The sequence below is a fragment of the Dermacentor andersoni genome, chromosome 1, assembly GCF_023375885.2.
Source record: "Dermacentor andersoni chromosome 1, qqDerAnde1_hic_scaffold, whole genome shotgun sequence".
Classification (NCBI taxonomy): Eukaryota; Metazoa; Arthropoda; class Arachnida; order Ixodida; family Ixodidae; genus Dermacentor; species Dermacentor andersoni.
In genome coordinates this window covers 260,081,299-260,098,178 of record NC_092814.1, presented here as the reverse complement: position 1 = coordinate 260,098,178, position 16,880 = coordinate 260,081,299, and the positions used below count along the sequence as shown (strand labels likewise).

At 43.7% G+C, this 16,880-nt stretch overlaps 1 protein-coding gene across 2 annotated transcripts in view; it reads right to left on the bottom strand.

Moving 5' to 3' along the window:
• The window catches only part of LOC126548419 (uncharacterized), a 115,244-nt gene that overhangs the window by 11,341 nt on the left and 87,023 nt on the right, over window positions 1-16,880 (bottom strand). For both annotated transcript variants that reach the window (XM_050196560.3, XM_055063704.2), the window contains exons 3-6: window positions 8,123-8,232; window positions 5,135-5,230; window positions 2,804-2,908; window positions 241-303 (exon numbers count right to left, since the gene is read on the bottom strand). In XM_050196560.3, coding sequence (XP_050052517.1) covers window positions 241-303; window positions 2,804-2,908; window positions 5,135-5,230; window positions 8,123-8,232 — 374 coding nt within the window. The remainder of the gene's footprint in view (window positions 1-240; window positions 304-2,803; window positions 2,909-5,134; window positions 5,231-8,122; window positions 8,233-16,880) is intronic.

Genomic DNA, 16,880 nt, shown 5'->3' with positions numbered 1-16,880 from the left:
CGAAACAATGTGTAGTGCTTTTCCGCTGGCGTCTTAGTTCGGTGCAGCGGGGTTCAGGCGGTAAGCAAATCCTTTATTAAAGCTGCGAAAGAACTATAGACGCTGAAAGAGCGCTTTCACTTTCCCGACACGACGCGACAGTGTGACACAAACACAGACAGATCAATGGTAATTAGGCCCGAAAAAATGCAGAATGTTATAGTTCCAGCCGTCCTCGATGGGCTGCCTGTCTCTACGTACCCGTAGCCCGGTCAGGAAGCCCACAACGATAGACACGAGCACGTCCGTAGTCCCGCAGCTTGACTGAAGAATGTGAAAACGAAAAAAAAAAAAAAGCAATACGTAAGGCTGACAACAAAAGCGTCGGTAAGGGCAACACATGAAATCACTTTTTTTTTTTCTACTTTTACGGAGCATAAATTTCAGTACCTCAAGGAATTTCTCTGACTGGCTATCAATTTTGCACAGACTGATTAAACAAGAACGAATAAATTACATTGTCTGAGACTGCACTCTATTAAACGGTGATGGCCTCATAATTCGTCTGCTGTCACACATGCACCTTGTAGCTTTGCCACGTGTACGTGGCCATATACCTGGAGTATAGCAAAAGTGCAAAAGAAACACGGTGTCGAGTATCAACCGCACTTATGAGCTATATCTACCTATATAGTGGAAATCGTGACGCGTGTAGTGCTCAGCACGGCACGGCACTAGCACGGCACGGCACTAGTGGACAGCTGTGTCGTTCCGTTGCCTGATCACACCAATAAATCTACCAAGAGACAGGAAGACATAGGGTGAAGAAGGACGCGACAATGTTTCAAGTCCTGCAGGAGACTCTTTCCTCTTCTGTGCAGATTTTGCCTGTATCCCTACCGATGCTTTTATTTTTGCGAACAGGCACTAATTCTATCACTTGTAAACATGCTAGCCGCTCCTTATCTACACCGTAGGTCATTATTCTATCATTTGTGAACATGCCAGTGGCTCGTTATTTGCAGCATAGGTCGTTCTATCACTTGTTAACGTGCTACTGGCTCCTTACTTGCACCATAGGTCATTATTTTATCATTTATGAATATGCTAGTGGCTCCTTATTTGCACCATAGGTCATCCTATCACTTGTTAACATGCTGCTGGCTCCTGTTAAGAACGGCCCGCTGAGATGCAAGTTTTGCCAGCCAGTTGCGACAGCGGCGTAAACTTTTCTTGAAAAGTCACCGTTACGCTCTAGCCAAACGGCGTCACTAAATTTATTGTGTGCGGAGGACAATGCCGCGTCCTCGTCTCTCCGTCGCGGGAGCCGAGATGAGTTCGACGAACCAGGCTTTATGACTGAACACGCCACCGCCGATCTGGTCTGCCGCGAGCGAGGGAGTGCCCGAGGGAACGTAGTTGGAGCCACGTGCCGTTCAAGACGCAAGACAATGGACAACCGGCGGCCGCGCTGCGGGGGTCAGCTCGGGGAATAAAAGGCGCCTTTCCTGACGTAAGCTCCGAGCTCTGCGAAGACCGTCTGACGTCGGTAGGGGCCGTGAACCTGTGCGGAAGTGTGTGTGTGAGTGTGTGTGTGTCCCTCCGGCAGAGAGGCGACTCGTTTACGATGACTGGTCGAACGTTTCCCTCACCTTGGGATCGAGGGAGGACCGAGTGTTTATAAACCGCTGTTGTGCGGCTGTTCAGGGTATTTTCCCTCGCAGTCATGCTAGACTGATGAACTGCAGCATCCTTATGTAGATACTGTAAATAAACCCATATTCCTCGTTCTCGATGAGAAGCAGTCCTTCCCTTCAACAACGTCCTCAGCGTGGATAAGTTGAACGACGGCATGGGCCAGCTACCATCTAATTCATGCCCGACTCCAATCTTGACAACAGGTTACGAACGATGGGATTGACCTCCCAATCCTTACACTCCTTATTTCCACCATATGTCATTATTCTATCACTTGTGAACATGCTGCTTCCTCCTTATTTCTATAGGTCATTATTCTATCACTTGTAAACATGCTACTAGCTCCTTATCTACACCGTAGGTCATTATTCTATCATTTGTGAACATGCCAGTGGCTCGTTATTTGCACCATAGGTCGTTCTATCACTTGTTAACATACTACTCTCTCGTTATTTGCACCAAGGTCATTATTTTATCAGTTGTGAACATGTTGCTTGCTTCTTATTTGCACCATAGGTCATTATTCTATCATTTGTGAACATGCTAGTGGCTCCTTATTTACACCATAGGTCGTTCTATCACTTGTTAACATGCTGCTGGCTCTGTATTTCCCCCATAGGTCATTATTCTATCAATTGTGAATATGCCATTGACTCCTTACTTGCACCAGAGATCATTATTCTATCATTTGTGAACATGATGGTGGCTCCTTCTTTACAGCATAGGTCATTCTATCACTTGTGAACATGATACTGGCTTCTTATTTGTGCCTTAGGCAAGGCTAAAATGCTCTGAGCGCATGATGCCATCCCCGTTGACATTTTGTACCACCTCCTGAATGTGTTAACAGAAGTGGAGCGTGCTCACGCAGCAGTACATCACAAGGGACGCACAGAGGCCACAAAAGCTACACACAAGGACTAACGACAGGTAGCCACAATCTACAATGCACACCGCACGGTTTCATAAAATCATCAGAAAAATCATCAGTCATCATAATTTTATCCACACAGCGTTCATCAGTTCAATAGCGCTAGGCCTCAACCGCCGCCTTCCTCTACATTTTTCTTCCCCCATACAATGTAAGGTTGGGTCGCAAGAAGAAAGAAACGCTGATACCACACACCTTTAGTGTCGCCAGTCGTAGCGCGGTGAAGGCAGCGAATTGGTCCGCTTCAGTGATATATGGCGTTCGCATCGTCATCGGGTAGAGGCGGTCTCGCATGACGTACTGAGAAGTGAAAGACAAAAAGAAGATTCACATCATTCTTAAGTAACACGAACAAATCGGTGTTACTGCCCGGTTAGTACAATGGGCTTTTGGAGGACATGGAAAAATTACTCAAGTTGAACGAATCAAGGCGAGATTTTTTTTTACTTCATAGAATATTTAGAGGCACATGCGCTAGGGGGGTGGGAGGTATAGATTATTGATCTTGCCACCACTGCGCTTGTTACACGTCAGGATAAAGGAATTGTTGCATGTACAATTTAAACCAAAAGGAGCGCGCCACACCATAGGGTCCTACACCAAGCAAGGAGCTCGGACAGGTCAAGTTATCATAAAAGAAGCGAAACAGGTACGAACGCCACACATTCTGCACCAGCAAGCGAGTTGTCGACATATTTTAGAGACCTTACTTGTTTTTCAGAAGAGGAAAAGCCGTTTATTTCAATACCGACAAATTTATGTAGATACTGTGAGCTCCCGCACGAGGCATTAGTGTTTCTGAGGAAATTCTGGGTCCTTGTATTCGCAGGGAGTCAATCAAGCACGCGCAATACAGCGTACTTAAACAATGTATGGTGTATTAACGTTGTACCTGGCACATAAAAGCGAATGCGATCAGCTAGCCGCTTTGTCCGAGCATATTTTATTGTCCAGCTTGTTTTCGTTGAGACCTACGGTTGTTAAATTAAATTAAATTTATTATTAAATTTATTCGTGTATATTTTATCAACATGAAGAAAGACAAAGAACTAGGGAGAAGAGAACAAGAACAAGGCATTGACGCAGCTATAGCGGTTTTTTTTAATGCTTTAGTATTCTTTGGATACCTCCCGCACTTTTCGGGGGCTATCAATGTATGTTGTTTGACTGTTGGTAACTTGTATGTCTGTTTTCCCGCTTACCTGGGCCACTGGATAGTCAGTGATCAAATGGGTAGCGCATCGGGCTGCTGTGCGAAAGTGACAGTGTTCGAAACAACTACCGGAAGAACGTGGATCACTAATTAGTATGTGGCAATGTGAACATACGTGCCGCTCTTCAACGAACCTCTTTCACGCAGACATATGTAGCTGTATATGCGGGACTGGGTAAGTACTGCTGTTCAAAGGAACACTTTGACGCCGACCTAGAGTAGTGGGTATGTGCCAATCTGTCTGTGCTGGTCTCTAATGAGCCTCTTTGACGCCAACTTGGGTAACTAGCTATGTGCCACTGGGAATGTGCCGCTCTACAATGAAGAAAAATATCCTTTAAATTTGTCCGGTGCTGAGTGGAAACAAGCCCGCGTCGCAAGGTTTCCTCAAGGACAGCAACCAGACGCATTAGCAGGTTGCGCCACAAATGCACTGGGTATGTGCCACTCTTCAATGAACGCTTTTCACGCCACCACTTGGGTGAGCTGCACCATTAATACACCGAGCATGTGCCGTTCTTCAATGAACGTCCATCCACTTTGGGTCACTGAGTATGTGCCACTGAGTCTGCGGCCAAGCGAGGGAACAATTCTCAGCGTTCGCTGGCACCGGCGCGCCACGCTTCTCGTCTCGGAGGCCACGCACGGACTTATGGGCACTGCCACTAGATGACGCAACACGTCCAGAACGAAGCGCGAGAGAGGAATCCGCTTGCGGTATGACGCGTTACCATCGACAGTTATCGTGAGATGATTTACGCCGCATTTTTTTTTCCCCATGACTGCTCATGAACTGAACTTTGTATCCTACTGCAGTTATGTTGTCAAATCTACATGCGATCAGTTGAAATAGTTGGAACTAAACACTCGTTCTCCTTATCGTGTAGCATACGTCCCTCAAGCTTTCTTTTGCCTTTCTTTTTTTTTACGTTTGAAATGGAGCTGAGACAGAGAAGGACACAAGTGGCATCCTGTTTTAAGTCACTGGCGGCAGATTAGCATGACACCGGCAAACGAAGCTTAGTGCTGAATTTTAGAAGCAACGATGGTTAACATCTGAAAAGACAGTCTTTGCATCACACTATCTGATAGTAAAAAGACTGTTTTATTTCTGTATGTGCTCATTTAACAGTTAGTCGTAGCTTTCTTTGTCAACACCCCTTGTATTTCATGCCAAAACCCACCATCGTGCTAACTGCAGTAAGGAAGTGCGAAAAGACCTTTGGAGAAGAGGGCCAGTGAGTACGCAAACAAGGCGCAACATCTATAAACAGTCTAAGAAGAAATATTAACGATAGTTCACCGATACGTACCATAATAATTCGTAGTAGGACGAAGCCGGTACTGGCAGCGATATCCACGGCTGCAAACACGGACAGAAGCAGCACCGTCCGCAAGGATACGCTACCCTGTGAGGCAGATTCAGAAAGCGCAAAGCAAAGCTGCGATCAGAAACGAAGTGCAAACCTACGTGCTCAAAAGTACGTTGGAGTCATTGAAATCGGGACGGAATATATTACCCACTTCACTTCAAAAAATCAAATCATTTCGCCTTTCAAATCTAAACTTCGCGCGTATATGGTATCGCTGTAGCATATGTTTCGTATTTTTTTAAAGATATCTTCTTCTTGTGCTAGATTATTTTAACAATGTTGAATCTATCCACTTTATTCATCTTTCCTAATATCAGCTTTGTGCTTAGTTTGATAATGTTTTTTCCATTTGTTCATGTTTTATAACGTATAATTTAGTATGAAGTTTCATTTCTGGTTTTCTATTCCTTCTTCCAGTTGTTTTCTTGTGCGTCTTATGTTTACACTTTATTCACAACAAATCCCTCTAGAGAGTACCACATCGGGACCTCTTTGTGTGTATTACGCTCTATTCACAAAACTTTGTATTTACGTCAAATAAACTGAAACTGCAAATACACGTTCAGTTCTAACAAATGCTAGTCACAAACTCAAGCCAGACAAATGCACTTTCTGAGAGCGCAAGCACGTATTACTGATTTATGCAAAAGTTTGTGAGATCATAATATGATAATGCTTTTAGAGCTTGCAGTCTCCCCTTGTGGAGACTATGTAAAGATTAGCTAAAGAAAAAGAAAGAAAGCTGAGTTTCCCCGTACATTCAAAGAATAGAGATAGCGCTGGTAGCTCATTTTGCAGGAGTAACTAGCTGTTCAACTGATCTTCGGGAGCTCGCACATCTCTGAGTGGAGTGCGCTCACTCGGTTGAGACTCAAGCGCAGTTAACGCGTACACTCTAAACAAAATGCAAAACAATAAGAAAGAACAAATGCAATCGTTGGGGGAATTATGTTGTCCCTAAACAATGATCATCATATACAGTGCGTGCATTTTCTTTTTTTAGGTTTCTGCACTAGCTACATTCCTGTAAAGGAGACAATTTCACGTTGGTAGACGCATTATTTTCGTGACATGAATGTACCGAACGCACAGCGTTAAATAAGATAACGCAAGGTAAGTAACGATCATTGTTTGGGCAATATAACCCCCACAAAGGGCAGAAATCTTATGCACCATCGGGCAATACGACCACACTCGGAAATTTATTTATTTATTTATTTATTTATTTATTTATTTATTTACTTACTTACTTACTTATTTTACAAGGAGGGCACATACATGCATGCAGTGCAAGTGTGCTTAGAAAAATAACTTTAACCCCCCCCCCCAACGCCAATACAGTATTACAATAACTATGATTCAAGTCAAGCGTAGCGTTGTACAACGCATTTCCTCACAGCATTGATAGTATGTACGACAAAACAAACATTAGGACAATGGGACAAACATTATATCTAACATGAAAGGATTGCCACCACTCCATTGCTTTCAGTGTACACCAGAGGTGAGCCCCGGTATACTGGGACGCGAACTCAGTTCTTAAGCCTGCGACTACTGTAATATACGTGTGCTTCAAGTATACCGAGGCTACATTTTCTTTTCTTTATCTATTGCGGCCCCAGTGGTGCATAAGTATTCCTTGTGAACACGATGACACGTGACAGAACTGAAAAATCAATTCTGCAGAAGCCTGCAAGGTGGAGGAAGAGTAGTGAAAGGGAAAATTGTCGTCCACCCGACTGTATAGCAGGAAGCTACAAAGAAAAATCTATACGGATTTCTCAGAAAGAAAACTTCGCAGTTGAAGAAAAATTTGTTCTGGTCCGGAGATCGAACCATGCACTTCGCGGCGGTCGCTCTACCATCTAAGCAAACAAAGAGACTAGCAGGACACTGAATATGGCAAATCAGCTCGGCGGAAGGCCGCAAAGTGGAGGAAGGTTCATGAAACAATTCCCCTTTGTAAACGAGCAATTAGGACTTGAGACTGACTCCAACCAAATATTTATTTATTTATATTATTGGTTGGAGTCAGTCTCAAGTCCTAATCAATTTCCCAGCCAGGCAGGCAATTCTGTCGAAATGTTTAGCTTCAAGTTTAAACGAGCCATGTATTGATGCGTACTTCACCATGTCAGGTGAACATATTGTTTGTTCCTAGTCTTGAACAGGTTTCTTTTAAAATTGCCCGTGATAAGTAGCGTTGTTCCACCTGTTCGGGTAGATTAACTTTAGAGGCGGGCATTACTTGAGGTTCAAATTTATATGAGGCGGACATTTTAAGAACGGATATGGAATCGCTTCCTTTCCAAGCAGCGATTCTTGGAAAGCAGCAATAACTTCACGACTGCTCGGCTTAAATTTCAAATCTTCAACATCTATCCTAAAGTGATTAATTACAAAGTTAATCGGTGCACTTTTTTAACCATCTGAAATTAAGGATTTCTCGCAGAAGCAGTGTCTGCTTTTTCAATTAATCCACCTTGACAAACAAGATTGCGCTATATGCTCCATACAATCCTTTTTTTACATATAGAATAGTAACCACACTTGGTATATGCACACACATCTAATGTGCCGCATTGCTTATTAATTTGTGATGTCGAATATCACTAGTACACATGGTACACTGTCGAATTACTAAATGTTAACTAATGTTTGCCAATCCAAGCATGACCATTACGTGCATTCTACCATTTCCGCATGTCGCATGTTATATCTCTGTCCTTGATTCTTCGCCCGCTACAGCGAAGCACCAACGATGCCCCCTGCTGACAATTCTTTAAATCCTGTGCAGGTGTACGTTTGCGTACAGAGGAGGGAAGGAGCGGACACGGTTCGCAGCCTATTTGTAGAAACTGAGCGCCGTTGCAGCTTCAACAACCTATACTTGCGGCACCATAAGCACAGTTGGAGGGCAGCACTCACGTCATCCTTGGCCTGCTTGAGGGCGAACGCCATCCACCACCAGCTGAGAATGTAGATGATCACGAACACCACGCTCAGGGCGAGCGTCGTCCGCGCCGACGTCAGTTCCACTGCAACGAAATGAGATCACGTTGCAACTTGCCTCGTGTATGTCGGGCGCGCTTTAGTATGCTGTTACACAGAGCAACGACAAACAAAGAAGGCAAGATAACGTGGTGCGTTAGGTCCAATAACAATACATGTGCATTTGGTTACGTCATTTCTGTACCCTATAGCGACATTACACCGTCTGCAGCACGCACATATGACGTTTCATGTATCCCATTGCAACTACGTCTCTGATACATCCTACCTAATTTTATTTTTTCATTGCAACAGCAGGTATGTGGACACTTCAGGCGAATTTCCTCTGTCGGCGTCGCCGTCATGTTTCGTATAAAGCGCAAGAGTGATAAGATCGCGGCTGCGCGCCGCATGCTGTAGGTGCGAGGGAAAGCATGGGAGAGTGAGCCGAGAAGGATGGTGGCTTTGTGGTGGCGGCGTCTACTCGCGCGCGCCAGGGAGGACGGCGGAGAGGGTGCGCTCCGACTTTGTGCTAGCGCGCGTAAAAAGGTGGGGGGGAGGCAGAGGTAAGTAGCGCGCGATGGCTACTGCAGTCGCGGCTAGCGCATGGTTCGGCCGAGTCCGCGCGCGTACTATCTTGAAGGTAATCCGCGGTGTGTTCGAAGGCTAGCCGACCTGTGAAACTGGTGGTTCGTGTTGAGGCGAGAGCTAGCACGAAAGGGAATTCGCGCTCGCCGCTGGTGCCACTCTTCATCACGCCAGCGTTTCGACAGCGAGCATCCGCTGTCATCGAGTGAGATGTGTTTATGTTTGCCCGTGCGCGCGTCACACCGTGCTTGTTAATTTAGATAGCAAGCAAATGTTTGCAGCAGTTTATACAGACGGTAAAACTACTAACCTTCCTGCGTATAGCTGTCTAATAATTTGCAGTCGCAATCAATGCTTCACGTTTCGGGCGAAACTGCGACATTTTTTTTTTTTTTGCTTTCCGCTTGATTGCATAACTAGTCAAGTATAATTAACAAACTTTCCAGGCATTAACTTTAGGGAAGAACTTCCAGTAAGAAAGTTGAGTTCTTTAGCAAAAGACTAATTCAGCAGCTTCTAGCTTCCTACTTGTTGCGTAATATTTTTTTCTGCGTTCTAAAGAAGCCCCTCGGGTTATTTAAAAAAGAAGCGTAATACATGCCCGTTCGCGCGGCGCAATGGAATCGCAGCGCTATCAAAATTGCCGCATAAGTACGAACAGCGCATTTATCCTGAGGCGTAATAGCGTAAGGCTTATTGTTATCATGAGCCAGGCAAGCACATCACTGGCCTAAACCGTGCAGCTAGCGCCTGCGTCGCTGCCCTGATACCCGGTCACTTTCACAGCGAAGCTGTTAGTGTGGTTAGCCTCTACAGTTGGTCGGTATTTTTAGCAGAGCGCCCTCACGAAAAAAAAAAATACCTTCAGTGATTACGAAAAGAAAAACCTTTAGCGATTGAAACTAAAAGTGCATACGTTCTTTGATAGCGCACATACAGTATACATTACAGCATTCGTTTCAATACAGAACGAGCACAAAAGCATCGAAACCACATAATTGATGAAAAGGCGCTCCTGATAACAACGCGAAGCAAGTAGCGCCTTAGCATACGTTTTCCGGTAAGGATTACTGTAGCGCGGCAGCTTGCGACATCGGAGGGACGTCACTAGCCTCTGATTTCATAGTTGTCGCTGCCCCGCTATAGGTAGGCAACGCATAGGAGAAAGGAGTCCCGAGGAGCAGCGTGAATCTGAGGAGCGGCAAAGGGAAAAACGACAATACGACCAGCGGCGGCGTGCTGCCAAAATTGCCATTGCTCTCATTGCTCTAAATTATATCGTTTCTACCATTAATCTAAAGCAATTCAACACTGCATATACCCCCCTCAGCAGTTGTAGTGGTGCTTTTCAACAGCTTCGCTGGACATCAACTTCCGCAGGGCTGCAATGGCGAGTCAATGTTTCGAACAGCATCAGTGCAAACTAAATGTGATGTTTGTTCACATGGCATGTTTAAAAGCACTGCTATCGCGACGCGCATGCAGGCATGTCACGCGCATTTTTCTGTATTTACTTTTACATATCTCGTGGGCTTTATTTGTGAAGAAGTAAATATTATTACGCAAAGAAGTAGGAAATTAGAACCTACTGAATTAGATAATAAAGAGAAAGTGAGACATCCACCCGGTCGTAGCAACTACTACGAAGATCAGATGGTAGAGCGGCTGCTTCGGTAAGGCGGTGGTCCCGGGTTCGAGTCCCGGACCAGGACGAATTTTTCTTCAGCTGCGAGGCTTTTCTTTCGAGGAACCCGTGTGGGTTTTCTATGTAGCAATTGCTACGATTGGGTGGATGTATAATTCTCCCTTTATTAATTACTTCTCTCCACCTTGCGGATTTCCACAGACATATTATGTCATACTGAATTAGATCGATGGAAAATAAGCGCACAGGAAGAACACACCCGAACAGCCGAGAAATACAGGACAGGCGCTGTTTTGTGTCTTTCTCGGCTGTTCGTGTGTGTCTTCCAGTGCGCTTATTTTCCGTCGATCTGCAATGCACCATCTAGCCCGTCTGCAAGTGTCGTTAAACTATACTGAATTAGATGCTTCCTAGAACGCCCTGCAAGTTTGTCATTGGGAGTTTTGCCATTACTAAATGTTCACCTCTCGTTTATTAACAGAACTGATACATGCATGCAGGTGCACAGAGGCTAAGTCAGCAAAGTATACAACCTCGTCTTCCCCATTGTCTATTATGCCCTGTTGTGACAGTTTTATGCAAAATACCGATAAGCTATTGTTTCGTTCATCATGTTCGATTAACGCTTCAGTGCTACGTCGTCGCGCAGGTATGGGCGAACAGTACGCTACAGGAATTTCCGTCCGTAACCTTTATTATTCATCCTGATATATTGGTGCTCACTGATTATACCTGTGTTCTTCAAAGGTACGGCCAGAAATGCTCCTGAAATCTTTAAGCGAGGTATTGCGCAATACAAACTTGGACGAGAAGAGCACAAGGACGGAAATTAGATTTTCCTGAAATCCTTCGCAAGGTACATGTCGGTGTAGTAAGTTTGTGTCGTTCTGCGTATAGCGTTTACTGTTTGTTCGTGACTCTATGTGCATAGCCACTCGAAGTTTACTCTTTTGTTTTTTTGTCCTAGCTTACTCGTTCTTTTTGGTTCCAACCCCACCACAGGTAACAGAAAACATTATGAGAAAGTTAAAAGCAACCAGCGCAGGTCTTGATAATATGCATTCAAATCACATCAAGCTAATTGCACACCTAATCTCAGAGGTTCTCACAATTCTTATTAACCTAATGCTTAAGACTGGAACTTCCCACTAGAACTTAAACAAGGTAGAATTACTCCTGAATTCAAAAAGGGTGACCGTGCCTTGCTTACTAAATATAGATGAATATGCATTCAACCCTTTTTCAGCAAAGTTATTGAACAGGTGGTAGAAAAGTGCCTAACTAATTACCTGTCTAAATTTAGTATTCTTTCACCATTCCATTTCGGCTTCCGCAAGGGCTTTTCAACCGAACTCGCTTTCATCGCCCTAATTAAAGAATTAAATATAGTAATCGGTAAAGGCATCTATGATGGAACAGTGTTCATGGATCTAACTAAAGCCTTTGATAAAACTAACCATTGCATTTCATCCTTTAAACTTGAATGTATCGGAATAAGAGGTCCTGCTGTAACTTTAATACAAAGTTACTTAACAGATAGAGCACAAATAGTAAGAATTAATGTTGTTCTTTCTAAATTAATGATAAAAAACACTGACATATCACAGGGATCCATACTTGGCCTACTCGTTTTTAATATATGTTAACGACCTACCCAATTGCAAGTTTTGTTCTATATTATTTTTGCAGATGACACAACTATCTTCAACTCTGACAATTGTGTAAGCAACCTAGTTTCGAAACTTAATACTGACCTAAACACCGTGTTTTATTGGTGTAATATTAACGAACTGGATATAAACTCCTCTAAAACTAAATTTGTTTTTTCACGTCCCACCAACGCTCATCCGCATTCATTCCTACGCTCTACCTTAGGAATAATCTTATCACCCCTAGTGCTTCCTGTAACTTTTGTTGTGATCGGCCGTTCACCCCGCAACAGCCTCCGGTCACGGATAACGCACTTATGGGAAACGGGCCGACGGCCTCGTCAAGGTCGTTCTCAAATGGGATGTTGTATGGCCACCACTGGAGTACCTCGGTCAGGAGAGCTTTGGGCAATTAGCCAGGATATGGTCATTCACCTGTCAGCCGCCCAAATTGGCACGTCCACGCCGGAGATGGGGCCAGTGCGCTATCCCCCCTTCCCTGTTTGTGCCCAGTGATGTGCATGTGTTTCCAACAAATCTCCCTTCGGAGGGAAAGGGCAAAAAACCTCTGGATTGGTGGCACCTGCGGTCATCGGTCTCCTAACGCCGGATTGGGGGAGGTGACTGAACGATCACCACGCAGGGGATAAAAAGAGTGACGGACGGCTGGAGTGAGGTGCTGCTACAACTTCATGAGCTCTTTCTGTACTACTTTGAAATTTCTTGTAAGTATGTAACATAAACTTGTGTCTAAAACGTCCTGGACTCCTCCACGAGGAAAGTATATTCCACATCTTCGGATCCCCAGTCGCAGCAATGTTTGGGTGAAGAACGTGACTCTAACCATAAATGTTATGAACACATAGCCAACATTAGGCAGAAGGCAACCTACGAAATAAGGACTTTTGAAAACTCGGTATTTAGCCATAAGACACTACTCTCTTTATATTACCAATTCATCCATTCACATATGAACTATCGCATCGCATGCTGGGACAATACGTATGCTACCCACTTACAATCAATACAAGCATTACAAACCCCGGCTTTAGAATAATTAGTTTTAGTCCTAATCATTTCTACGCCAAACAGTTACTACATAACTATGGTATTCTTACTGTAGACGAACTTATTAACTTTAATCTTGGCACGTTTATATACTGACAACTAGATAACTCTCACTGCAACAGTCTTATACCTCGATCTTGTCTGACGAAAACTAATCTTATGCTTCCCAAGGTACACAGCAATTATGGTAAGCAGAGTATCTATTTTTCGTTCGTTTCCATCTGGAACACACTACCTTCTACTATTAGGTCATGTAAATTGTTTGAATTTAAGCGAAAACTGAAAGACCATATTTTATCATCTCCAACCACTTAGTTATGTCTTTTTTTCCCTGTCTCCCTCCAAATGTACACTTTGTTAATACTTAGGCTACACAAATAAAAATTTGGTTGGTTATGCCTTATTATCCAGTTACTTTCATAATGGCGTTAGAGTTACTTCTACTTTTGTAGTTAGTCGAATGTAATTGTAATTATTATACTTTTTTACTAGCATGTCTGTAGCTGATTTGTATTAGTACTGCTAAACCTAAACCAATACTATGTTCCCTATTTCTTTTTTCTTTTTTACATTAATTGTTTCAAGTGTTTATATATTTATTTATACGCTGTACAAGATGTCCCATTACAGTCTTTGAGCTCGGGACCTCCTCCTGTATACTATTTCCTTGTACTTTATCTTGTATATTAACAATAAAACCTGATTCAATTCAAATTTATTCAATGTTGTCTCTAGTAAACTGTACCATGGCGATTGGATGTGACAAAAATAATGCGATTCTCGTTTTCACTTGTTTACCTTGATGAGCTTTTTTTAATGACATCAACCTAATATGACAATTAAAATTGCGCTTATTAACCAGAATAATCTCGGTTATATTGCTGGTAATTATAATGGAGTTGTTTTGGTGTGCATACTTATTATTTAGCGTGAAAACAATGGAAGACACAGAGTTCGAAGAACACAGGACTAGTGCTGTCTTAACAACTGAAATTTAATGAGCAAGGTTCTCGAAAAAGAATACATGAATAAACCAACATATGCCTGCGCAGGAAATCTAAGTCACCTGGAAATAGTTACTGAGTAAGTGCGTTCACAATCTAACAAAACGACAGGTGGCTCAGATACACAATCATTGCGCAACCTTTCTGGGGAACTTGCTGAAGCCTTCCATATAGAAAGGTTGCGTGATGATGAATAAGTATGCATCATTTACAACTCGCCCACCTTTCTACCTTATTGTTTTAGTAGCGGTTATTACGTTTTGTAGTTGGTGAATGAGGGAGTTAGTAACGGTTACGTTTGTGTGAATCCCAATAGTAACTGTCACTACCTTTTTTTTTTAGTAAGGTAGAGTTGCTACCATTACTACCAGCATGTTACTACCGTGGTGGTCAATATCTTGATAAGCGATTACTAACTAAAGGTTGGTAACTACAACTATTTTTTCTCTAAGACTGCTGCTAAATTAGACGCTTGCTAGAGCGCTCTCCGACTAGCTCATTGTAAGTTTTTCCCTGTAGTAATACCTGCGAAGTTGGTTAACTATTTTGATTAATTATGCACTTAAGCAGAATGTCAACAGTGTGACTTGCTCGATTCAATAGCCAGCAACATGCATTTAGTCGCGTCTTCCTAGAGTGATTCGGCATATATTTAACAATTGATTATAGTTTGCTGGGACACGCTGTATACTTAGGACACTACCTAAAGGACTCCGCACACTTGAGGGACGACTGAGCGACCCAACACCACCTACTGTGGCCCCGTTAACGGAGCTTGCCACGGTCTTTGGGCACACCGTACCGGAAGAACTGGACTAAGCCTAATCAAGAGTCGACGCCACCAGCGTTGAGCTCTCCACCCCAATTTCCCGCCGTCTCTTACCATCACCCCACCACCTATAGTAGCCCCGCAGAGGGGCTGGATCTCATAGTTTTTTTTTCAACTCTCTCTCTCTCTCCTCTCGCGTGGGGAGCTTACATGACACAGACGAGAAAAAAAAAAGAGAAAAAAATTGAAAAAGCTCGGCCCGTGCGCTCCAGAAGGTGAGAACAAACCCGAATGGTTGAAGCACCACGGTGTCCTTTCTCATTACTTTCTACTTCTCCATTGCGTCAATAGTTATAACCGCGATGACTGTCGAAATCAATTATCTTCCGCGGACGCAATCAGCGTGAAAGAAAGGGGGCATTCTCGCACACCTGATACACGGACAAGAGCGCGCCGGTGACGAGTGTGTTTTTATACGCGTGTACTCGCGCGATGCACTGGGGGCGGCGGTTCTTATGCCTTCCTCGGGCATCTTGCGCAAAGGCACATGGCTCCTGCTATCTCTGTCCAGGCTATGTCCGAGATAGGGGTAGAAACTTTGCAGTCTAATGTTATATGTTAATCAAATGAGTTTTGCGAACATCCATTCAGCGGAAGTACATTCATGAAAGGATAAGGTGTCATCTATCTGACCGTAGCAATGCACTGACAATTACATGGACCATACCTTTTCATTTCTTGAAGCGCTACGCATATAGAAATGATGCACAGGGGGTGAAGCGTGCGTACGTTATTTCTACAGCAAGGCACCAGAAGCGAACGCTGGCCGACGGCGTTGGGCGCACGTTTTAATGAAGACACTGTTGGTGTCTTAAGTTCTAAATTGTCCAGATACCAGCGAAGAGTTCTTTGCAATACGTAACTGGAGCTTTGAAACGCGTCTGGCGTGGTGAACATCTGTGAAGAAGCGGACAGCTGTAAAGAATGATGCGAGAATCGTGGATGTGCATCGTGAATGTGGCGGACTCGTTCGTCCTACAGCTGCATCATGTTGCCGACACGCCAAAGCCATCACTGGGTTTTTTCGGCTACGAACATGACGCTTTCGGAACACGAACGCTACCAAACACCTGGAGTTACTGGCAGCTAGTTTAATGAACGAGAAGAAAGGGGATTAACGAAGGGGTCCGATTTTTATTAATCATATCATCAGAAGCCAACAAACAAAGACACCAAGGATAACACAAAAGGAAATTACTTGTACTCCTTGATAGAAATGAATAAATTATAAACTAATGGAATTGAAAGTGGATGAAAAAAAAAAACAACAACTTGCCGTAGGTGGGGAACGATCCTGCGTGTCCGCATTACGCTCAATTGGTAGAGCATCGCACGCGCAATGCGGAGACGTGGGATCTTTCCCCCCCTGCGGCAAGTTGTTTTTTCATCCACTTTCATTGCCATTAATTTATCATTTCTTTATGTCAATTAGTCAGTACAAGCAATTTCCCCTGTGCTGTCCTTGGTGTCTTCGTTTGTTGGCTTCTTATGATATGGCAGCTAGTTTAGGCCAATAAGGAGTCACGAATGAGGAATACACTCTATATTCCAGATCGGGGTCTCTGCAGCGGTGCAGCTTTCAAATTACAGACCGATCTCCGAAGTTTGCGAGCACAGAAGAGAGGGGCAATAAATTCTTTTTTTCATGGATTCGGAGATGGAAAAGGAGGGGAGGGGAGAGTGGTGCTCTAGGTATCGCTCTGAGCCCCTGCAATAAGGTTGACACTGTATGTGATGAAAAAAGTTAAAATTAACCTTGCAGAAAACTAACTGTGGCATGAAAGCTGTTTGCGGAATATGTAACAATAGAAAATTGGCCAGTTCGTTTGTTACGCATTTTTAAGCCGTTGCAGCTGTCATAACGGGAGAAAAAGAAAAGAACAAGACCAAATGTTTCGTTGCAAAGGGAGAG